The sequence below is a fragment of the Bos mutus genome, chromosome 20 (assembly GCF_027580195.1).
Source record: "Bos mutus isolate GX-2022 chromosome 20, NWIPB_WYAK_1.1, whole genome shotgun sequence".
Taxonomy (NCBI): Eukaryota; Metazoa; Chordata; class Mammalia; order Artiodactyla; family Bovidae; genus Bos; species Bos mutus.
This window is the reverse complement of record NC_091636.1, coordinates 63884545-63909355: the sequence shown is the minus strand read 5'-3', so window position 1 is coordinate 63909355 and position 24811 is coordinate 63884545. Positions and strand designations below refer to the sequence as shown.

At 43.6% G+C, this 24811-nt stretch overlaps 1 protein-coding gene across 5 annotated transcripts in view; it reads right to left on the bottom strand.

Annotated features, from left to right (window-relative positions):
• SEMA5A (semaphorin 5A) overlaps positions 1 to 24811 on the bottom strand; it is a 568136-nt gene that overhangs the window by 138177 nt on the left and 405148 nt on the right. For all 5 annotated transcript variants that reach the window (XM_070357735.1, XM_070357734.1, XM_070357733.1 and 2 more), the window contains one exon: positions 20479 to 20683. In XM_070357735.1, the coding sequence (XP_070213836.1) occupies positions 20479 to 20683 (205 nt within the window). The remainder of the gene's footprint in view (positions 1 to 20478; positions 20684 to 24811) is intronic.

The following is a 24811-nucleotide window of genomic DNA, read 5'->3' as shown; positions in this document are numbered from 1 at the left end:
CCTACATCTGTCAGTACTGGCCTCACATAAAAGAGAGGAATAGATGATGGTTTTTTTTTTTTTTAACAACCTCCACTGCCTTTCTGAAAACCAAAATGAAACAAAACATTCCTCTAAGTACTCTACATCATAAGCTGATGCTTACAGGAAATTTACCACTGGAGCATCCTGTGAATAAAAACCATATTCCATTGGAAGTGAAAGTGCAATTAATAGAGTCCTCTGGGTATCTTTTCTAAGCTCCCATCCTACCCCACAGCTTCTTTCTCCCATCATTCTGCTAAGGTGGCGATTCAAGTTTCTAGAAGGTAATTACTTGCCTTAGATTTATTGTATCTAAATTACCAAACAACGACCCAGTTGGCCAGGTTGCCAGCTCTTCATTGATAGTCACCAGGCAGGAACACGGAGTCTAAACGACCCTCTCACCCCCAGTGGTAAAATCAGTCCTGCCTCTGATCCCATTAGGTATGAACTGAGGTGGCTGAACAGATCTATGCAAAGCACTTTTGTACTTGTGCAACATTAATTTAGAGGGGGAAAAAAAGAGCTCTCTATTCAATGGAGTAAGACAATTATTTTGTCATTTTTCTGAATCACTGCATTGCACTAATTACGAACTAGTGGCTGATAGTCCCAGCTGTTGAGTAGCTGGACTTTTCACAAGCTTTTTTCAGGCATGATCTCACCCATTCCTATGGAGTCAAAGCCAATCTGAGCCCTCCATTACTGACCCAAACCTTTCTCTTTAAAAAAGGACTTCTAACCGACCATCAGACCTACCCCAGGAAACTGGAACTCAGTATCCCCAAACTGCACTGTTATCTCCCCTTTGGTGCAAATCTGTTCATGCATCTAAATCCCTTTCCATTCATTAGGATAAATTTTTCAATTATTCAATGTTTTCATTTGATCTTTTCTCTCAGGGCTTCCCTGGTGGCTCAGATGATAAAGAATCTGCCTGCAATGCAGGAGACCCAGGTTTGATCCCTGAGTCAGAAAGATCCCTTGGAGGAGGGCATGGCAACCCACTCTAGTAATCTTACCTGGAGAATTCCATGGATGGAGGAGCCTGGTGGGCTACAGTCCGGGGTTGCAAAGTGTCAGACATGACTGAGCAACTAACATTTTCTTTCACTTTCCTGCCTCTCTGCCTGTAACGCCAGTGAATGCAGTTTTTTTCACCTTCGGAACAGTGCATGCCTTTCTATATCTGCAGGTTTTCTATATCCAGGGTCTTCTTCTAGGAAGGTTTTTCCAAACGTTCTCCACTAGGAAAGCATCCCCCTGTCTTTCAAGAGCCAGCTTCCACCCACTTTCTGACCCTCCCAAGCCAGACCATTGTTCCCAAGTCTCTGTGCCCCTAGATGTACAGGAAGAAATCCTTAACCAGTCTTTGAGGAGAGGGTGGGGAAGGGGAAGCCTACACTCTTCAACTGGACCTTGAAAGATGAGCAAGCATTCACCAGGCAGAAAAGGAAAGTAGGGCAAGTTGGGGAGGGGTGTCCAATCAAAGTGGGGAGGATGGGGGACTCTGGCTCATAGATGTGTAGGATTAACTGTTCCTTACAAGGGTGACACATTGGAAAAACCCAAACAAACCTTTTGGCCAACCCAAGAGCAGCACCACTTACAACAACAGAAGACTGGAAGCCACCCAAATATCAATCCTCAATATTACCTTCAGTTTAGGCAAACTGGAAAACTGCAGAGTGGCAAAGACGAAGGGATTTTAGTTATGTGCACAAACATGGATGAATCATTAATTTAAAAAAATGCTGAACAAAATTTTAAAAAGACAGTCTTAGGAGAATATACATAAACACACTTACTGAAAATTCAAACCATATGAAACTAAGCAATGCCATCTCGGGAATAAAATATAGTGAAATTATCAAAGAAAGGAAGGCAATAATAAAAACAAAACTCAGGACTGTGGATACTTGGGGAAGAGTTCATGGCTTGAGGTGGGGTAAAGAGGGAGGCCCCCAGAACACTGGTGCAGTTCTGCTGTGTGACTTGGCTGGAGGGTAAACTGATTTGAAAGTGAAAGTCAAAGAAAGTGAAAGTGGCTCAACTGGGTCCAACTCTTTGTGACCTCATGGACTATACAGTCTGTGGAATTCTCCAGGCCAGAATAATGGAGTGGATAGCCTTTCCCTTCTCCAAGGGATCTTCCCAACCCAGGGATCAAACCCAGATCTCCCGCATTGTGGGCAGATTCTTTACCAGCTGAGCCACCAGGGAAGCCCAAGAATACTGAAGTGGGTAGCCTATCCCTGCTCCAGCAGATCTTCCTGACCCAGGAATCTAACTGGCATCTCCTGCATTGCAGGCAGATTCTTTACCAACTGAGCTCTCAGGGAAACTGATTTGACCATGTTATTATTCTTTACACCTAAAATATCTATCTAAAATAGTAGTCTACAATTAACCCTTCCCCTCAAAAAACTTCTTAAAAATGGAAAACTACTATATAGAATGTAATTCTTGACCTTGGCAAATTTACCACTTTAGGCAGATGGGCAGACCTATCTCTTATACCACATGTGTGTGTGCATGCTATTTCGCTTCAGTCATGTCTGACTCTTTGTGACCCTATGGACTGTAGTCTGCCAGGCTCCTCTGTCTACGGGATTCTCCAGGCAAGAATACTGGAGTGGGTTGACATGTCCTCCTCCAGGGGATCTTCTCGACCCAGGGATTGAACTTGTGTCTCTTATGTTTCCCACATTGGCAGCCAGGTTCTTTACCACTAACACCACCAGGAAATACCACATGCACCCCAGGCCATTACACACATGCAGTTACACGATAGGAAGCTGATTTAGAGGCAAATATATTACATTAAAAGAGAGTATTAAAAACAAAAGGCATCATAAGTATGTAGTAAGTAATAATTAGTATGCAGTTTACAAGTATGTAGTAAGTAAGTGATTAATATATGCACTGCTATTTCCTAACATTCCTCTGGGACAGAACCAGTTATTCTTTGGGGAGTGCCCTGGACTGAGCTTGAGATGCGAGCTTACACACTTTCCTGTTATCCAGGCTCTAGATCTGGATGTGGGCGGGGGGCGGGCCGGGCGGTCAAGGGAAGAAGGTTCCACGGGAGATAAGGGTTGGAGAGGAAGAGTGAAAGATCAAGGGTGGGAGAGGGGAGGCTGGGAGATGGCCAGAAGCTGCCAGTAAAACTTCCCCATGACCATCGAACTTCTCACAGCATTGTCTGTAAACTCACTCAAGGCTTGCCGGGCCTTGTTCTTTTTTAAACACAATCTGGTGAGGGAGCTGAGTGTGTGTCTGACAGCGTGAGAAGCACGGTCTGCCTGAGAGTACGTAGGACTTCCTGAGCATAAGCTCAGAATTCATTAGTGGAAATCGTGGAGAGAGCTGAGGACTTCCAAGGCCATGAAATTGGGAGTCTGAAATAAGAACCAAAGACTCAAGGGATATGAAAGCCCCAGCGGGTTTCCACTGTGCAGGTGTGATATGTGTTATTAAATGTTTGTGTGCACAAAACAGCTCTGCATCGTGGCTCATTACTGAGATGAAGAGCTGGGATGTTCAGCCACTATAGAAGCCCCACACTAAGGATGCAGAGCCCAGGGCCCTCAGCCTGTTGGCCTCAAGGCTCATTTCCCACGTGTCTCTTGAACCTTTCATGGATGCCAATGAGTCCTAACAAAATTCACTGGTTTTCCCTAACTAGGATTTAAATGGCTAAGGGGCAGCTGGGTCTCAATACGAGCTGTACATCCTCCAACCATGAAGGCCAAAGTGAGGGTCCAAGTCATACAGCAGGAGACTGAACGGAGAAGGAAACAGGAGGGTGTCTGGAGATGGAGCAAGAGGGAGTGGGCACCAACTGCAGGGCACAGGAATGGCCCTGATTCCTGGGATAGGGATATGCCAGAGAAGATAGGACACAACCCAGACACTGGAGAGAAGACTGGATCACAGGCCATGAGATAGGATGTCAAGTCACTGAACTGGATGATAAGTCAGAGCCGAGCCAGGGCAAGATGAGCTTCACTGGGCCAGTGGCCTCCTGGCATACCTGGAGCTCAAGGCAGGGAGGCTCCAGAACCTGAGGAACCCAGAGGTGCAGGTTAAGGAACCCCAACCCTGAAAGTTAGGAGGTCCTGAAGACAAGCTGCAGGTGGCTCTTCCCAAGTCAACAATTCAATGAAGATCAAGACAACTGACCATTATCTGGTCTGTGTGGTGAGAAATTAATGCTGCCCACAATTTAAACAGAAAATGCCAATATTTTGTAAGCAGTATAATTTATAATTTATATATATATATATATATATATATATATATATATATATATATATATATATAGTTGAACTCAGAGCAATAGTGTGTTGTGAAGATGGCCTTTGAAATAACCAGTTTACCAAGGACAAGTCAACATCTCTGCAGATAGGGCTTTCACTTTGAACCAGTGTTCTTTTGCTACGGTCAAGCTCAGATTTTAAAAATTAATTGAGTATATCAATGAGTATCTACATGAAATGCCTACACTGATAATTAGATTTTAATATCACTCTAAATACTATAAGTGAGGATCTTTTTTTTTTTAATATTTTGAATAGTTAGACAATTACTGACATTTTTATCATTAACGCTGTCGACAAAAATTGTCACACCCTAAAAGTTGAGAGTTATGTTTTATTCGGTGGGACTTGTTAGGACTTCATGCCTGGGAGACAGCATTTCAATAACCCTGAGAGAACTGCTCTGAGAATGCTGGGGATGGCAGCGAGGAGTCAGGTTATATAGAAATTTGCAACAAAGGGCAGGCAGTCTGAACATCCAAAGTATTTTGTGAATTAAAGAAAACCAGACATTTCAAGGTAAGGAATTTAGTCCTTTTCTATGTATGGGAAGATTCAAGAATCTGGGCTCACTGAAATCATTCCTTTCATATGCATCTCAGCTATCTGGGGCCAGTATCCTGGGTTTTTTCACATCCTGAGTTCCTCAGTGCTCACTCTAGGGAGTGGCTGCAGCCTGATGACTCCCGGAGGGCAAGTATTCCTCTCCCTCCTGGGTGTCCTGACAGCTCAGAACTTCACATTTGGAAGACTGAAATCATTGATGACTGTGATATCCTTGTTTACTGATATGGCAGGAAACATGGTAGCTCAGTTGGTAAAGAATCCGCCTGCAATGCAGGAGACCCTGGTTCGATTCCTGGGTCAGGAAGATACCCTGGATAAGGGATAGGCTACCCACTCTAGTATTCTTGGGCTTCCCTTGTGGCTTAGCTGGTAAAGAATCCGCCTGAAGTGTGGGAGACCTGGGTTTGATCCTTGGGTTGGGAAGATGCCCTGGAGAAAGGAACAGCTACCCACTCCATTATTCTGGCCTGGAGAATTCCACGGACTGTACAGGCTGTGGGGTCGCAAAGAGTCAGACACGACTGAGTGACTTTCACATTCCATTTCTCAACACAAATACATGGAAATTAAGGGTCATAAAACCTCATATTGTTCTTGGTGTAAAAACCAACTTCTACTGTTCTTGACTTAATATTCTAATAAGGAACTTGTAGTAATTTTAGATAATTCTCAATATTTTAGCCTCACATGATAATGCTTAACACATATTTTCTTGTTAAAGAAAGCAATCATCTATCTTGAGCAAATTTTCTTGTCCTTTCTCTCTACTCAAGTTTAATTCTTCAAATAAAAAATTACATATTTAATCAGTTTCATTGTACTCAGTTGGAGTGCAAGATTAGACTAAAAATAGATAACAAGAACTGCCCTCTGAACATTGTTTTAATCTCAAAATGCTTTAATAGCTTCATACAGAGTTAAGCTTTTGTAGCCTTCAGAAATCCAAAAAGTGATGATAATTATTCACTTGGTCAAAAAGTTAATTAATTTGCATTGAATGCTCTTAAATGGTGGAAAAGCTCAGAGCTTTTTTCTTCTTTCTTTTACATTTGGGTTTAGTTAACATAATGACAATGGGCTGGATGACTGCAAGGATGGCTGGCTGGACAGATAGACAGATGACTCCTTGGTTTCATCTGTCCATTCATTCAGCACTGATTTGGCTTTTACTATCAGCCAATGCACAATTGGGATCAACTTCAGTGTTCATTTCTTTTTCATCTATGGGAGCAACTTCGTACATATATAATTATAATTTCAGATATTCTTGACTTTAGGAGGTAAGTTTGGGCTGCCTTGATTCTCCATATACTACAAGGTCTCATTAGCAAAAGTCATGCCTTCAGCATCTCCGAGGAAATACTTATTTACCCAACATGTAAATCAGATAGGACCAAGTAGGAACAGCATTTGCTCAGAGGGGCATTGCCTTAAAACATTATCTTGTTCTTAATACTATGAGAATTGTATGGTTCCTTGACAAGAACCTCTGCAGCATCTTTTTGGAAAGAGAATTCTGTTTAAAGACCATAAAATATTCTGTTCAGGAAACATCGATTTGACTATTTCAATATTTCAGTAAGGAAAAGTAGGTGAAACTATCATAAACCAACAAATAATTGGATGGGTTTTTAATCACACTGTAGGATTAGGCAATTTTTTTTTGCAAGAAATAAGTTAAAAGAAATTTTGATGTTGACATCTCTGCAAAAGACAAATACGGTTTCCCACACCCGCGCAGGTTTATAGATGTGCCCTGTCGATAATCACACTACCATCAAGCTGTTTACACCAATTACAATTTTCTGCAGGCATCCTGGCGGAAGGATTAATTCCTCCCACCTGGGTTAATTCACCACTTCCTCTAATGGGCTCCAGGTGGAAACTACAGTATTAATAGGTGCATGTCACCCACTACACCTTGGCACTCTCTTATCAGGTCTGTCAAACCTCTTCCTTCTGTGCTAAGGGATTTCTTTACCCCCATCTCTTCTGCAAAGGTTTATTTGCAAAGAAATGATAGGGAGTTTTTTCCTCCAGTCACTCTGCTGTGTAACAACTTCTGGAAAAAAAGGCCACATGTAATGTCATTGCTAATGATATTTCATCATGCAGTGAAGACTGCACTTATACCTTCCTGGCCCTTCTGTGTGCACTGCTGTCGGCTTTAGAATTTAATTACCTGGAGGTCATGGCCTAAATCTGCTCAGTAACGGTTGGTCATTATTGTTAGGTAAGGATCATATATACAAGCCAGCAAGGATGGCAGAAAGTGCTTAGACAAGGAATGAAAAAGGCAGATGGTTAAAGCCAAGATGTAAACAATCCTAGATATAATTTGCTGCTAGACATCAGATGCGGGTCCACTGTGGCCCAAGCAACCCGACACTTTGCAAAGCCTATGTTACCACGTCCTGTGTTGAGATGAAATCATTTTAGAAACATTTGCTCCAGGGACAACATTCCTTTCACAGGGCAAGAGTGAAATCTGAGTTTTTCTAGTGCAAAGATTCAATTTGTTAACACATCATAAACAGAATCAAATTATTCCAGATTTTATGGTACTAAGAAGAATCTTGCTTTCTGATTTAATGGGTTAGAGAATGATGACAGTGGGCCAGTTGACAGCAATATTACAATTATTTTATTGCCCATCAGCAACATGCAGGGTGAGGGGTCCTGAGTCTGTCCCTTGCATTCTCTTGGTGTTATTGTTTAGTTAATAAGTCGTGTCCGACTCTGCAACCCCATGCACTGTAGCCCACCATGCTCCTTTGTCCATGGGATTTCCCAGGCAAGAATACTGGAGTAAGTTGCTGTTTCCTTCTTCAGGGGATCTTCCTGACCCAGAGATGGAACCTGCATCTCCTGCATTGGGAGGTGGATTCTTGCATTTCCTAATGAATGACAAAGCCTCATTCTGATTCTGTGTGTTCACAGAGGTCCATGCCAACTGAGTACTGGACAATTTCTTACTGTGGGAATCCAGACAGCTCCCCAGTGGTCCTGGAATACCTGGGTGTCAGAGACGAAGCAACCCCTGGGAGATTAGTGCAGTCCCCTCCCTGCCTGTAGGGTGATGTCAGAAAAATGTTCCTGACAGGCTATGTGTTCATCCCCACAGTTAGGAAAGCACTGCTCCTCAAGGTCACAGTCCAGAGAAAGGAAGGAGAGAGAGAGAAGGCAGACATGGGGATGGCCCTTGCATTTTTAATGTTGTAAGATATTTTGTTTATTTGTTTTTAGCTTGTGAGGGAATTATCTGTGAAATGCCATAAATACACGGCATTTTCCCCCAGACTTCCACTTCTACATTATTGATTTTTTTTTCCCAGTGCAGACATTAGCTCATGGAGCATCGGAGCCAATGAAAAATGACTTCATTCTGCTATGAGCACTTTAGTCTGGGCTAGACAACCAGGTGGAGAACAAATAATCGATGTAACTGGGCCAGCCCAGACTAGAGCCACAGGTTTTTGCCTTTTAAATATGAACGGCCCTAATACCTGCAGGACTGGAAACATTTTGTACTTAGTTTTAAATTTTCAAAATCGAAACATACATTGAGAGGCTTTTTTATCTGTTTGTTTGGTAGGAGTGGGTAGCAGATGTGGGTGGAGGCTTCAAGAAACTTCCTACAGCAGAAAAATTTTTAAGTGCTTAGTCGCTGCATCATGTCCAACTCTTTGCAACCCCATGGACTGTAGCCTACCAGGCTCCTCTTCCATGGGGATTCTCCAGGCAGGAATACTGGAGAGGGTAGCCTATCCCTTCTCCAGGGGATCTTTCCGACCCAGGAATCGAACTGGGGTCTCCTGCATTGCAGGCGGATTCCTTACCAGCTGAGCCATCAGATCAGATCAGTCGCTCAGTCGTGTCCGACTCTTTGCGACCCCATGAATCGCAGCACGCCAGGTCTCCCTGTCCATCACCAACTCCCGGAGTTCACTGAGACTCACGTCCATCGAGTCAGTGATACCATCCAGCCATCTCATCCTCTGTCGTCCCCTTCTTCTCCTCGAGAAGCCCCCAAATTTCTGAGGTGGCCCCACAATTACATGTATTATATATATGTGCCTCTCCTTGAGTGGTCCAAGCTTTGATGATGATATATCACTCCTGTGATTAGCTGACCTTGTATGGCAACAGCAAAGGGATTCTGCAGATGTGATTAAGATCCCAAATAAGTTGATTTGGGGTTAGAATGGGGTTATCTTTTGTGGGCCTGGTCTGATCAGGTGAAAACCCTTAAAAGATAGACAGGACCTTTCCTGAGAAGATGGCTCTTTGCAGGTGGATGGAAAAGACTGGGTGGGGAGCAGCTGCAGGCCGCCTGCAGGACATGAGATGGTTTCTGCCAAGAGCCATCAAAACCCTGGGGACCCCAGTCACACAGCCAGAAGGACCTGACTTTTGCCAGCAACCTGAATGAACCCATATGTGGATTCTTCACCAGTCCAGCCTTCAGAGGAGACTACAGCCCTACCTCACATCTTGACACAGCCTGGTGAGAGCCTGAGCAGAAAACCCAGCCAAGCCCAGTCTCCTGACCCACGGAAGCTGTAAGATAATACATGTATTTCGTATTAAACTGCTAAGATTATATATATATATATTTAATATGCATATATAAGATATTATATATGTATGTGATTGCTCATTTGTTTTAGTCATGTCCGACTCTCTGCAACCCTGTGGACTGTAGCTGGCTGGGCTCCTCTGTCCATGAGATTCTCCAAGCAAGAATACTGGACTGGGTTGGTGCCCTCCTTCAAGGGATCTTCCTGACTCAGGGATGGAACCCATGTCCCCTGCATTGCAGGCAGACTGACCGCTGAGCCACCAGGGAAGCCCTTATATACATTTGTTGTTGTTCAGTCATTAAGTAGTGTATGACTCTTTGTGACCCCATATATAGGATTTAGACAAAATCCCTTGTAACAATATATATTTGGACAAAAACCCTTTTAACCAAGTTTCTATAAATAGGAGCCATTAACAAGTGTTGGTAATAACTGTACAATGTATTTAGCTCCAGATGACAAAATGAATGAGGATGGTGTAGCCATTTAATTGGGAGTCCTATTACCTCTGGGAATGTTTGTTTTTAAGATCAGCTACAGAAATCCTTTTATAATAAAACTTGCAGGTTCATAATCAAATTGGCAGAGAAGTGAGTCTTCTCATAATGGAATTTCCAGGATAAAGGTATCTACAAAAAACATACCTTAAATTATGCATTCTAATAACTGGTGATCTACGTTAGACTTGCCTTATGATGTTTGCAGAGCAAGTGGTTTGAATATTTCTCTGCAGAAGCGGAGTTCTCTGATTCACAGAACAAGGAAACCTGGGATATTTGGTGGGTATTACTAAAACCTCTTTGGAGTTATGATGTCATGTCACACAGAAACAATAATAGGCTTCAAGAGTTTTGTATAAATAGGAGAACAGCAAGACTGGGAATGGGAGAACTATCATCGTTAACCTCCAGTATTTGTCCTGATTTCTAAAGGAGTTACACCAAAAATGTGCACCAGACAGGATCTATATGAAAAGATGAGGTAAAGAGAAACAGTTTGTGTTGTCCACCGACTGTAACAATTTACTTCCTGGGGCAACTTTCAATCAAAACTGATCTCGTGAAATATGAAAGAGAAAGAATGAAAGACTTACATGGGTCAGAACCAAAGAAAGGCAGGAGAGAGAAAGCAGAGAAAAAAATGAAAATTGGGTCTCCCATAAAGACAGAAGTGGATTGCATCAATTTGGACTAAATTGTGATATTTACTAATTAGCATATAATTCAGATTATTTCGTGGTTGGGGAACTAGGCCTAAAGTACAAAAATTATTCAGAAAACATGTTTAAAAACAAAACACATTAAAAAGCAAGCAGTAATGTTCTTATAATTAGTAAAGTTGTTATACCATTTTAAGTGGTTTGGCATACATTAAATTGTATTCAACAGTAGACTTTTCATTTTAATTGGGCCTGACATAAAGTAATACTAAAACACTAATTTTGTTCGTTGCATTCAGGACATTTGAGGAATGTCAGGGGAGAGGCTAGCACTTAAAATTTGGCTGCAACATCAGGTGCAAAGTGGAAAAGTATACCCAGGTGAATTAGTGTCCTGAGGCAGCTACAATAGAATATCGCATTCTAAGTGGCTTAAAGCAGCAGAAATTTCTCATCCCACTATTCTGGAGCCCAGAAGTCTGAAATCAAGGTATTGGCAGGGCCACGCTCCCTGGAGACTCAGAATAAAATCCTTCCTGGTATCTCCCCAGCCTTTGGTGCTGGCTGTCCATCACTGGTGTTCCCTGGCTCAGTCACATCACTCCAATCTCTGCTAATTTGTCACATGCCATTCTCCCGTGTGTGTCTTTCTCCTCTTCTTATAAGAATGCCAGTCACGTTGGATTAAGAGTCCACCCTACTCTGGTATAGGACTTCCCAGGTAGCTCAGTGGTAGAATCTGCCTGCAATGCAGGAGACCCAGCGTCGATCCCTGGATCAGGAAGATCCCTGGAGAAGGGAATGGCAACCCACCCCAGCATTCTTGCCTGGAGAATCCCATGGACAGAGGAGTCTGGTGGGCCACAGACTATGGAGTTGCAAAGAGTCGGACACGACTGAGCGCAGCACACAAGACATCACAATGACATGTGCAAGGACTCTTTCCAGATAAGTTCACATTCTGAGCCAGTTTTGCAGGGAACACAACTGAGCCCGTGACACCAGGAAACTGGCATTTTCCTACATTATTGCTATTCACTACAGGTATTTTATCATTAAACTGAAAATTCATAAAATTTTATCAAGCACCCAAATGACGTAATGCTCCCTTTCAGCCTAGAGGAAGCCCTTACATAAATGGGCACATACAGAGCAAACCTGGATTAGATTGGGATTTCCAGCTTGCACTGAGAGGGAGAGAATTTGGAGTGACTGTAAAAAATCTTTTCAACATAGGATTTTCACAGATTGATGCTTGCCTGTGAAACTTAAGTAGTTTCAAATTCCTTATAAATATTAAGGGAGATAATTGTTAGTAATGGCAGCATTAAATGTATTACTTAAATTTTGGTGCTTGAAAAGATCTGCCTGGGGTCTTAAGTCCTGTGTACTTTAGTCCCAGGGAATATTGAGGCCCCTCCTTTACTCAGCAGTCTTGTCTTCCTCTCTTTAGAAAGGGAGCTGAAAAACTGTATAATTAGGTTCTGGAAGAAACTATATTCAGGGAAATAAGTCAAGAGCGGGGTTGAGCTAGGTGATGATCATTACAGAAGTTTCTGGAACATTTTTTATTTCTTTGTTTTTTCCCTGTGAGTTCATTTTGGAAATATTGCTGATTTCTGGATTTTAAGCATTGTTAATAGCAAGTGACAATTAAAAAAAAAAATGCCTGTTTTGTATTAAAAATCTATTTGGAAAAGAAAAGAGGGAAAACAGGATGGAATCATTGGTGATATTTTCTCCATGGTCCTTGTGGAAAAGCCACGTGGACTTGTGAGTCTGGTCTCCCATCTGCACCGGGGAATCTCCTTTCTCTTCCCTCTGGTTGGTTTGACCCCAGCCCCACGTGAGCATCAGAATGTCACCCATTTAGTGACTCTTTCTGCAGCTCCATTTTCCTTCTCAGGGAGATGATTCCCAGCAGGGGTTAGCAACTTTATGAAACCCGCATTCAAGGGGTCTAGTCTCTACTGAAAATATTCAAACTCATTTATTTCCCCAAACTGGAGTTTTGGAAAGTAGAATTCCAGTTTTTTTTTCCCTCTTGGAAATCATTATACATGATGGATCTCACGCATTACCCTTAGAAGGGACACTGAAACCTTCCCCTCCTCCATTCCTTCTTATTGCTTTATTTTTTCCCCATCTAACACTTAATGTAGCTATTTGTTTTATTGTTTGTATCTGTTTCTGAAAGATAGGCTTCTTGAGGACAGAAAGTCCCTTTTGTTTACTCAGGGAGTTTGACACCAAAGCTTCAACTTCTTCCCTTCTCAGAAAATGCTGTCAAAAGATTCTCAGCTTCAACTGCCGCCTCGCAAGAAAATTAAGACACTCTTTGATATGACCCCTTACCTCACCCAAACATACCTCCAGAACATAACATACACTGAATCTATTTACTTCTGTTCCCTCCATGAAAACACCCAACAGCAATGTTTCTCAAACTTTTTAAAATGATCACTCTGGCAAGGAGACTATCTTACTTCTTTTTCTGTAATTGTCCTCATGTCCATGAAATTTTTACTAAAGATAGTGTATTTGTTTATGTGGTGCATGTATCATCCGTTCAGTTCAGTCGCTCAGTCGTGTCTGACTCTTTGTGACCCCATGGACCACAGCACGCCAGGCCTCCCTGTCCATCACCAACTCCTGGAGCTTATTCAAACTCATGCCCATCGAGTCAGTGATTCCATCCGACCATCTAGTCCTCTGTTGTCCCCTTCTCCCCCTATCTGTTCCTTACACATCAAAATAAGGGTTTTGTCTCTTAAGAACTGATGTTTGCTTCCTTGGGAGCTGTATAGCCCGGCTGAGAGCACATGCTTCAGTCTACACCACCACTGCTTGTCTGCCGGCCAAGGCCACCACACCCATCTTGTTTATGACTGAAACAGCCTTGACCGCAGACTAGTCTTCATTACACAATTTCATTGAATGACATGTCACTACACTGCCTGTTTGTTCTTATATAACCAGCAGGTCGTGCCTTAAAATCATACTGATGTTGTAAAAAATAAGTTCTATCCTGTTTCTGCCCTTGCTACTACTCTCCAATCCATTCTTCAGGTACTATGGACACTAGTCTTTTTTTTTTTTTTCCAACTTACTCAATGATTTTGAAAACATCTATTGATGCATATAATTTCCTCTTTTTACAAAGTTTTGTTGTATTATTATTGTTGTACTCAGATTAAAGTCTTAATCTGGTCTATTGAGCCTATATCATCTATCCCTGCCTTTGTTTACAGTCAGGCAACTCTACATGGTTAGGTGAATTCTTCCTTAGTGTGATTGCCTAGAAAGCTGAACATGAAGCAAGAATTAAGAGCTGATGCATTATTAGGGGTGCAACCCCAGGACGTGTGAGTGAGGGACAAGTTTGAGCAGGAAAGGTAGGGGTTAATGCCAAGTGAGGGGTCACTGTGGGCCACCCCTGTACGCTGAGACATCTGCTTGGTTATGTGAAGAACCCACTGGCCATTGGAGGAAAAAAAGAGAAAGGAAATTTATTAGTGGTTCCTTTCCATATCGTGCCTCTTGTCCATCAACGTTCACCTTACTGGAAGTTCATTCCCCTGAACTTCCAGGTTGCGTCTCCCAGATTGTTTAGCATTTGCTTGAGAATCACATTCCAGGCAAGCAGTGTGATGTCCCATCCATGTCCAGAAGTGGCAGGAGGGCCTGGCCACAAGCTGATCAGCATCAGTGGGAAAAAGCGCATCGTCTTGCCCAGGCATCTATCAGCCCAGGTGGCACCTGGGATGGAGCAAATGGCTGAGGATCCAGGGAAAGGAAGCCCAAGAAAATCTGAGGACGGGCTTAGTTCAGTTCAGATCAGTCACTCAGTCATGTCCGACTCTTTGTGACCCCATGGACTACAGCACGCCAGGCTTCCCTGTCCATCACCAACTCCCAGAGTTTACTCAAACTCATGTCCATCGAGTCGGCAATGCCATCCAACCATCTCATCCTCCATCATCCCCTTCTCCTCCTGCCTTCAGTCTTTCACAGCATCAGGGTCTTTACCAATTAGTCAGCTCTTTGCATCAGGTGGCCAAAGTATTGGAGTTTCAGCTTCAACATCAGTCCTTCCAAAGTACATTCAGGACTGACTTCCTTTAGGATGGACTGGTTGGATCTCCTTGTAGTCCAGGGACTCTCAAGAGTCTTCTCCAACACCACAGTTCAAAAGCATCAATTCTTCAGTGCTCTGCTTTCTTTATAGTCCAACTCTCACATCCATACACGACCACTGGAAAAACCATAACTTTGACTAGACGGACCTTTGTTGGCAAAGTAATGTCTCTGCTTTTTAATATGCTGTCTAGGTTGGTCGTAGCTTTTCTTCCAAGGAGTAAGCGTCTTTTAATTTCATGGCTGCAGTCACCATCCCCAGTGATGGACCCTCACGGCCCTTCTCTAAGTTTTCTGTGCACAGGGTGTTCCATCAACTCTCAGAGGCCTTCATGTTCTATTGTTGTTTAGTTTTTAAATGCTGTCTGACTCTGTGACCCCATGGACTGTAGCCCACCAGGCTTCTCTGTCCATGGGATTTCCCAGGCTAGAGTACTGGAGTGAGTTCCTGTATCTTTCTCCAGAGGATCTGCCCGACCCAGGGATTGAACCTGCATCTCCTCCATTGGCTGAATTTGGACTCTCTACCGCTGAGCCACCAGGGAAGCCCTCATGTTCTATAGAACTCCCTAATTTGTCTTTCATCCAAAATGAAAACGCATCCTTAGCTCATCAGCCATCCCTTTTCTATGACTTCTTTCCTGACATTTCTGTTCTAATTTTCTTCTTTGACTACAAAACACAGTTTTCTGTTTCAAAAGTAAGAAACCATAGATGCTATATTCCTAAATTTTCCATGTACCTTTATCTTTGAAGGCAAGATTAGCCTAGAATGAAAACTCTTGAGTCACATTCAACTTTCTTCCAATTTTTACATATATTGCTTTACTTGAAATCTAGTCTTAAGTGCCCCATTGTTTTGCTTTCTTTTTCTTTTTTTCTTTTCAAAACTCCTCCATAATTTGTTTGGCTGAATCCAGCCAGTAATTAGTCTTGTTTTGTGCTTGTAGAAGACACTCCTGGTGTTTATTCTATTGCTTGAGATTTTCATTTTGAGGAATGTCTGTCTGTTTTCTTCATTTCTATTTGAATATAATACTCTTGATTCATATTTTCTTTTTCTCAGAATATTTCAGACTACATTTCACAGATTTATGCAGTCAGAGAGTATTCTAGAACCACCTTTATTTTTCCACTTGTAGATTTTTTTTTGTCCTGAGCACCTGAATATTTCTTTATTATTGTAATTTAAAATCTTAACCTGACTATATTCAGTGTTCATTTATTCTAAGTTAATATTGCTCAAGAATGGTGTGATTTGAAATGTACAGACTCTATTCTTCCTTTATCTCAGGGAAGTCATTCCAGGTATCTTTGCCTGTCCAGCCCAGACCACCAAGTCCTATCAATATGATTTCTATTTCTTAGCCTGGTATATTTTAATCATTCTGTATTAGCTTGCTTCATTTTAAAACATTTTCTTTCAAGTCAAGTCACATCTGCTTTGCTAAAAGTGAAAGTCCCTCAGTCGTGTCCCCATGGGACACAATGTGACCCCAAGGACTATGCAGTCCATGGAATTCTCCAGGCCAGAATACTGGAGTGGGTAGCCTTTCCCTTCTCCAGGGGATCTTCCCAACCCAGGGATCAAACTTAGGTCTCCTGCATTGCAGGCAGATTCTTTACCAGCTGAGCCACAAGGGAAACCCAAGGATACTGGAGTGGGTAGCCTATCCCTTCTCCAGTGGATCTTCCCGATGTGGGAATCAAACTGGGGTCTCCTGCACTGCAGGCAGGAGATTCTTTACCAACTGAGCTATAAGGGAAGCCCTGGTAGCTCCCCTGATTAGCAAATAATCCCAGCAAGTGAGATGAGCTGTGAAAATGTCTGTAATGTTCACATCAAGTAACAGATTTTATATCTGCATCACGAACAATTAGAAATCAATCTCAATGTTATCAGAGCCCAAGCACAGAGATAAGCAAAGTACATTCATTATAGAGAAGTGAGTCTAAGTCAGTAATCATCACTATTTCCTGTAGAAGGGCACTTCTTAAGTATGGACCAGAAATGCCTGGCATTGAGTTGACCTGGGAACCTAGTAAAAACACCCCCATCTCTGTACTGAATCAAGATCTCATGTGGTTGGGCTCAGGAACCTGCATTTCACCTGTCCTCCAGGTGAGTCTTATCCATGCCCTCACTGAACAAACAGTATTCCAAAACAGCACCCCAGAAATAAGGGCTCGAATTAAGGAAATAAACAGTCATGGAAAAAATAAAATAAATGGTTAGCAGAGGTGGCAGAGGGCTCAGCATTATAGAATGTGGTACCTGAACAAGGGGTTTCCCAGGTGGCTCAGTGGTAGAGAATCCACCTGCTAATGCAGGAGACCCAAGTTCGATCCCTGAGTCAGGAAGATTCCCCTGGAGATGGAAATGGCAACCCACTCCAGTATTCTTGCCTGAAAAGTCCCATGGACAGAGAAGCCTGGTGGGCTACAGAGGACCCTGGTGGGCTACAGTCTATGGGGTCACAAAGAATCAGACATGACTGAGCACCTAAGCACATACACACATTTTAACAAGAGTGACAGCATGTTGGAGGAGCAAATCTGTAGACATTGGAATTGAGGCCCAGTCAGAAAAAGCAATACATTTCTCCCTAGAGAGGACAGTAGAAGCTCTGAAACAGAATGGTATTTGCAGGGTTGGAACAGAGAATGAGAACAGCCATAGCTAAGAGCAAGAGAGAGCGCCTCACATGAGGGGCAGGAAGATACACAGAGCTAGCAAAGGCATGTCACAGAGGGAGGACACAGGCCCTAAAAGACGGGGGTTCCCAAAATCAAGATGCCTAGAATCCACGGATGGTCAACACGATGCTCATTCTGTCCTTGGAGAGAGGAACTCAGCAGCTGTTTGGTTATAAGACCCAGTCATTCATAAAACGCCACTCTTAAATATTCTAAAGGCAACATGGCCATGTTGCCTCCTGTTCTGAGAAGACCTGCAAAATATCCTCACAGTCATGAGCCAGAGAATGTGTCTCGCCCTGGCTAGATTTTGGATAAGACAAAGATGGGAGTAGCAAAGACTCAGCCCCAGAAGGTGTACAGGAAAAGCTGTTGGTCTCAGTGCAGTGCTGGCCAGCAGGGACAATATCATTCGAGCTGCAAGAAGCACCATGAGCTGCACAATTAACAAAGGCCTATTTCACTTTGATTTTTAGATAGTACTGAGAAATAGAAGTAACCAACTTTCAAATGACCACGGGCAGGGTTTCTCCAATTTGTGCTTATTCAAGTAAACCCCAGGTAAAGGAAGAAAAATTACCAAATCTGATTGCTAAACCCAAAATACCCAACTGACCCTACTAGCGAGTTAGGAAGTAGTTCAGCTTCATATTCACTGGCTGTGAATGGTAATTATACCAATGCTGTATCAGCTGTGCTGTGCTTAGTCCCTCAGTCATGTCTGACTCTTGGTGACCCCATGGACTGTAGCCCACCAGGCTCCTCTGTCCATGGGGATTCTCCAGGCAAGAACATTAGAGTGGGTTGCCATGCCCTCCTCTAGGGATCTTCCCAACCCAGGGACTGAACCCAGGTCTTCCGAATTGCAGGTGGATTCTTCACCAGCTGAGCCACAAGGGAAGCCCAAGAATACTGGACTGGGGAGACTATCCCTTCTCCAGCAGATCTCCCCGACCCAGGAATCGAACCGCGGTCTCCTGCATTGCAGGTGAGCTACCAGGGAAGCCCTGTATCAGCTGAGTCCTTCTTAATGTCTGGATGATGTACAGCATATGGACAGTAAGGTCCTGCCATGTCTGCTCAGTATCAGCTCTACCATCAAATGTATCCAAGGTTTGCCTTGATGTCATCTATTGGCTATGTGCATGCTAAGTTGCTTCAATCATGTCTGACTCCTGGCAACTCTATGGGCTGTAGCCCGCCAGGCTCCTCTGTCTGTGGGATTCTCCAGGCAAGAATACTGGAGTGGGTCGCCATGCCCTTCTCTAGGGGATCTTCCCAACCCAGGGATCAAACCTTGCTTTTCTGATTCGTCTGCATTGGCAGGTGAGTTCTTTACCACTAGTGCCGCCTGGGAGGCCCATCCACGCTATAAATAAAAGCCCACATAAACATCAGCCTTCTGAATTCTAAAAGTCCAATTCTGCCATCTTTGACATCCCTACTTGTCAGAAATGGTTCAGCTCTTAGCAGGTTTAGTTAAAACAGGCTGGCATTTTTGGATATTCCTTCTAATATTCCATTTGTATGTTTCAATGCCTTGAAAATAAAGAAGAAAGCTATCTGCTGGATCATTTCAAATGACATCCTTTTAAAGCTAAATTGTATTTTGAATTAAACCTTGCAAAAGAAGATATCACCTTCAAAATGTATTCAGCAGTGCTAGAAGAGATAAATGAAAAGACCCAGAACCTGGTTGAGACATGAAATTTATAATTTAAGAGTCCCTAAAGTTAGAATCACCCAGCTAGTCTAAACAAATTAAATACTATCCATGTATCCAGCTGCTAGGAGAACTCTGCATGTCTGCCCTTAGGCCCTGAGCAAGGTCGGGAGCAGGGCTCTTTCTGTATTCATGGCCATTTCCCTGCTGGAAGGGGCCTTCATCCACGGCAATCCCCACTTCCCCTTGAGTTTAACAAACAACCTGACTAGTGTGTCATGGAAACTACAGAAGAGTTCTATGTATGGCGTCTTCTCCCAGCGCCCATCCTGTGATTGGCATTAGTAACATCTTGCTCTACTATGAATGAATTTATCGATAAGCAGTAGATTATATCAAAAGCAAGAAAACCAGGTCTGTAGAAAAGAAAAGTTAGTCTCTAGAGGACGTATTTACTGAATGGCTTGTCATCTATCATGATTGGAATTAGAACCCCAAACCAGAATGGACCTAGAAATGACCATACTAAGCAAAGTAGGTCAGACAGAGAAAGACAAACACCATATGATATCACTTATAGGCCTCCCCTTATAGCTCAGATGTTAAAGAATCTGCCTGCAATGCAGGGGACTGGGGTTTGATCCCTGGGTCATGAAGATCCCCTGGAGAAGGAAATGGCAACCCACTCCAGTATTCTTGGCTGGAGAATCCCATGGACAGAGGAACCTGATGAGCTACAGTCCATGAGATCACAAAGAGTTAGACACAACTAAGCAACTAACACAGACACAGACAGAGAGTTAGGTGGAATCTAAAACACAACACAAATGAAATGAAACAGAATTTACAAGACAGAAATGGGCTCACATAGAAAACAGACATAGTTGCAAGGAGAATAGGGGAAGGAAGGACTAGGAGTTTGGGATTAACAGATGCAAACTAGTAGATATAGGATGGATAAACAACAAGGTCCTGCTGTAGAGCACCGGGAACTACATTCAATATCCCGTCATAAACCATGATGGAAAAGAATACGAAAAAGAATAATACACAGATGCACGCATAAGTGAATCACTTTGGTATACAGCTAAAATTGATGCTGTACTTCAATAAAATTAAAAAGAGAGAAATTAGGAACTGCTTTTCCAATTAGAGTTATAACTAATAGACTGAAAACAGATGATTAAATTACTTCAAAAAGGGTGATGAAGATAAGACAGCACTTTGATGCTTGGAGGAAAGAAGGCAGGCCCAAAGCATGGCACCGAGGTCACACACGAAATCAGAAGCCGACAGAACACTCAGCAGAGGAGGGCGGGCTCCTACCTGTGGCCAGGTAGATGATGTGGACGAGGGCGTCCCGGGCCTGCACCACATCCACAGCCACGTGGGAGAAGCGGCTGCTGTCCTCCATGAAGGCGGGCATGGGGCTCACCGGCTGCACCACTTCGTGCATCAGGATGAACTTCTGCGCGTCCTGCAGGTTCCTCTCCGTGAGGTTCATGTACACACCCTGGTCCACAGTGCCGCACTGCAGAGGGAGAGAGGCTGTTACCAGGCCCGGCCACCTGCACACCCAGGGCCGCTCCAGCCAGCCTGGCTGGGGGGGCGACTGGCAATCTGAACATCTGCTGGTGCCAATGTGCCCCCTTCTCCAGTCCCCTTACTGCCCCTATTCTTGGTGTCTCTCCCAGTTTAGATCTGAGCTCATCGTATTTGGGGAGTCTTCTCAACTCTCATCCTAAATGAATGATCAGAACAAAATGAAGTGACATCAACAAAGCAGAAACAGACCCACAGACTTAGAGAAGGAACTTATGGTTACCAGGGGAAGGGTGAGGAGGGGATAGCTTGGGAGTTGGGAATTGACATGTATATCCTGCTGTACTTAGAATGGATAACCAACAAGGACCTACTGTAGACCAGAGAGAAATCTGCTCAGTATTACGTAACAACCTAAATGGGAGAAGAATTTGAAAATGAGTAGATCTATATATAAGAATAACTGAGCAGGCTTCCCTGCTATCTCAGTGGTCTGCCTCGGGTTCGATCCCTGGGTCAGGAAGATACCCTTCAGAAGGAAATGGCAGCCCATTCCAGTATTGTGGCCTGGGAAATCACATGGACAGAGGAGACCCATGGGGTCACAAAGAGTTGGATATGACTGAGCATGCAAACACATTGCCTTGCATTGTATAGCTGAATCACTCTGCTGTATAACTGAAACTATCACAACACTGTAAATCAACTATACTCCAGTGTAAAATAAAAAGTAAAAGTAAATCAATGATCAGAAGTTTAAAAAAAACATGAAGTAGGAGTCACTGCTAATTTGAATAGCATATGCATAACATCTCCTCGTCACCTCTAGAGTCCCCTAGGGAGTTGTCTGGCTAAATGCACACTGTCCAATCTGCCAGACACATCAGATTCCCAGGTGGAAAATTCAGCCATCAAATGCATGACGCAGATTTACTAGCTTTCTTTGGGATGGCAGGTCTATAAGCAAGACATGGATTCTACGGAGATAGATTTAGGTCATTTTAATCTGCAAACTATGCAATACTGTTCTGCTGTCTTTCACATAAGCTACACAACACTACGTTAGCCGTATTATTGTGCCCTTATTATCTGGGCTTCCCTGGTGGCTCTGATGGTAAAGAATCTGCCTGCAGTGTGGGAGACCTAGGTTTGATCCCTGGGTCGGGAAGATCCCCTGGAGGAGGGAACGGCTACCCACTCCAGTACTGCTGCCTGGAGAATTCCATGAACGAAACACTCTGTTTGCCTTATTATCATGTGCTTATTATCTAACCCAAGCCAAAAGAAACAAAAACTCTGGTTAGAGTCAAGCATCGAATAAAAACATGGTGCAGGGCAGCAAAGCTTGCCACCCCAAACATCTCTCTGGCATGTGAACGATTTTCAGAGCAGAAAACAACGGAGGCCCAAAGGACTCGAGAAGAAACTGTGACCTTCCCCTAAACGCTTACAAAATTTAGATAGATGGCCTGTTCCTGGAATAGAGCTATTTCCAGAGATGTCTGCACTGAATAAGGGCAGACTGTAGTGGGGAAAACTCAGCAGGGCCCAGAGACCAGAGCCCACTCTGTGTCCAACAGTCTCTGCAGGCCCAGCAAACTCTTGTTTACCAAACATTTGCTTTTCTATGTGCAGGTCAATTGCCTTCCTCCTCTTTGAAGTCTCAAACCAGTACCAGCAACATGCTCTTTTATCTTTAGCTGAAGATGGTATTTAAGGTGAGGGTTTCTGCCATCAGGGGGAGTTACTCAGTTTTCCTGGGTCCCTCTCCTGTGTATGTGTTATTAATCTTGTGCTGGATTTTCTCATGTTAACCTGTCTCATGCCAATTTAATTCTTGGACTGGTTGGAAGAAGCTAGAAGGGCAGAGGAAACTTTCTTCCTCCCTGACAATGATGAATTTTTAAGAACAGGGGGGCATAAGGAACTAAAGGATGTGAGAGAGGAAGGAGATGAAGAGAGAGAAAAGGAAGAAACCAGAAGGAAACAGGAAGGAAAGAAGTGGACTTTTCAGGTAGAAATACCATGCAGAGGACTCTGGGACTAAAGCAGGGAAAAAAAAAAAATCCAAGCCTGGAAACTGCGGAGAATTAAATTCAGAGCTGCACTGTGCAAAGGCTGGCAGGTGTCGTGGAGGATGGTTTTGGACAGGGACGAGGTTAAAAGAGGGGTGGGAAAGCAAGCCAAGCTTTCCCAGGGCAGCGTACAGAATCAGAAAATTATCACCACGATTTCTCGTTTCTTTCATAAACTTTAAATCCTAGGTCCAATAAAGGCTGATCCCCGGCAGAACTTCATAGAGGCAGGGTTGATGGAAATGAATTTCCCTGTCCATTCCATCTGAAAAACAACCTTTATAACATGTCGTTTCTAATACGTGGTTTTATAATAGGTTAGAGGTGCAAAAGTAGATGATGGAAATGGCTTGTGAAAAATTGAGGATATTTTTGTAGCACTTGATAAAATAGCCTACATGCCCCCAAAGGATAGGCTGATGGTATATTTAAAGAATCTTGGAGCAAAATGGATGCCAAGACCAGTCCAAAGCTTAGTTTAAATGCTGCATCTTTGCAGGGGTGCCCCTGGTACCAGGTGGCGGAAAGGTCGGGTGAAGGTGAAGGGTCAGTTCTGTGGCCCAGGGACCATGCGGCCTCAGGTGAGTCCCTGCCTAGCAGTCCTTGTCTCTTTATCTATAAAGTGGCTCAAAAACACTTCTGCTCCCTTCAGAAGTCTGCTGTGAGGCTTGTAAACGCCAAGGAGCCAGGCCGTGCGCCTGGCACAGAGAAGCCATTCAAACAATGGTATAAATGGTCCATGGGTCTGCCTCACAGCAGGGCAGCAATTCTATGGTCCATTGAGCTGCAGGGGCCAGAGGGAAGGAATGAATAAGTGAAGGGAGGAAGGAATCAACAAGTGAACACACAGCAGTTGTGCTGGGGCAGGGGGTGCAGAGCCAGGGGATTTTATATAATTACCATATTTAACAATGACACGTGGAGGGCAGAGACACTGCCCGTTAACAACAGTGTCACAAAACGGTCTGAAGTCTGTCCAGGCGAGTTCTAGTTCTGACAGTGGCCAGGTCTGGCTGTTTTCTCTTCCTGAAATCAGCAGCAATTCTTAAGTCACAGGAGGCAAGGAGCAGTCTGCCTGGGGGATGGAGTTTTCCATCCAGGTTTTGTTTTCTCCACACAGTGCTTTTAAAATTGACATCATAAAACCCGGGAGGCATAATATGAAACTGAGGACCTCTGGCTGCTGTTGAGGAGTCTGGGGACCTGGGAGACTCCAAGTGTTAAGTCACTGAGGTGACCTCTGGACCTCACTGAAGGGTGGGAATGCTGCCTGCCAGAGCTGCCATCCCTGTGGTCAGAGGGTTGGAACTTTTGGTCCCACTGCGCTGAACTCCAGGAAGGAGAAAGATGCTGGAGGTTGAATCCATCACCAATGGCCAGATGATTTAATCAATCTGCTTAAGTGAAAAACACTCATAAAGCCCCAAAGGATGGAGCATTCAGACCTTGCAGGTTGGTGACCACATGGAGATTCAGCAAGCATGCTCAGCTCAGAAAGAGCTCCCTGCTCTTTACCCAAACCTTTCCCTACTCTCCCTGTGCACCTCTTCCATCTGAATGTTCCTGAGCTATGTCCTTTACAAGAAAGCTTATTTTCTTGGACTCCCAAATCACTGCAGACAGTGATTGCCTGAAATCAAAAGATGCCTGCTTCTTGGAGGGAAAGCTATGACAAATCTAGACAATGTATTAACAAGCGGAGATATCACTTGCAGATAAAGGTCCATATAGTCAAAGCTATGGTTTTTCCAGTAGTCATGTATAGACCTGAGAGTTGGACCATAAAGAAGGCTGAGTGCTGAAGAATTGATGCTTTCAAACTGTGGTGTTGAAGAAGACTCTTGTGAGTCCCTTGGACTGCAAGGAGATCAAACCAGTCAATCCTAAAGGAAATCAATCCTGAATATTCATTGGAAGGACTGACACTGAAGCTCCAATGTTTTGACCGTCTGATGGGAAGAGCCAACTCATTGGAAAAGACCCTGATGCTGGGATAGATTGAAGGTAGGAGAAGAAGGGGGCGGCACAGGATGAAACGGTTG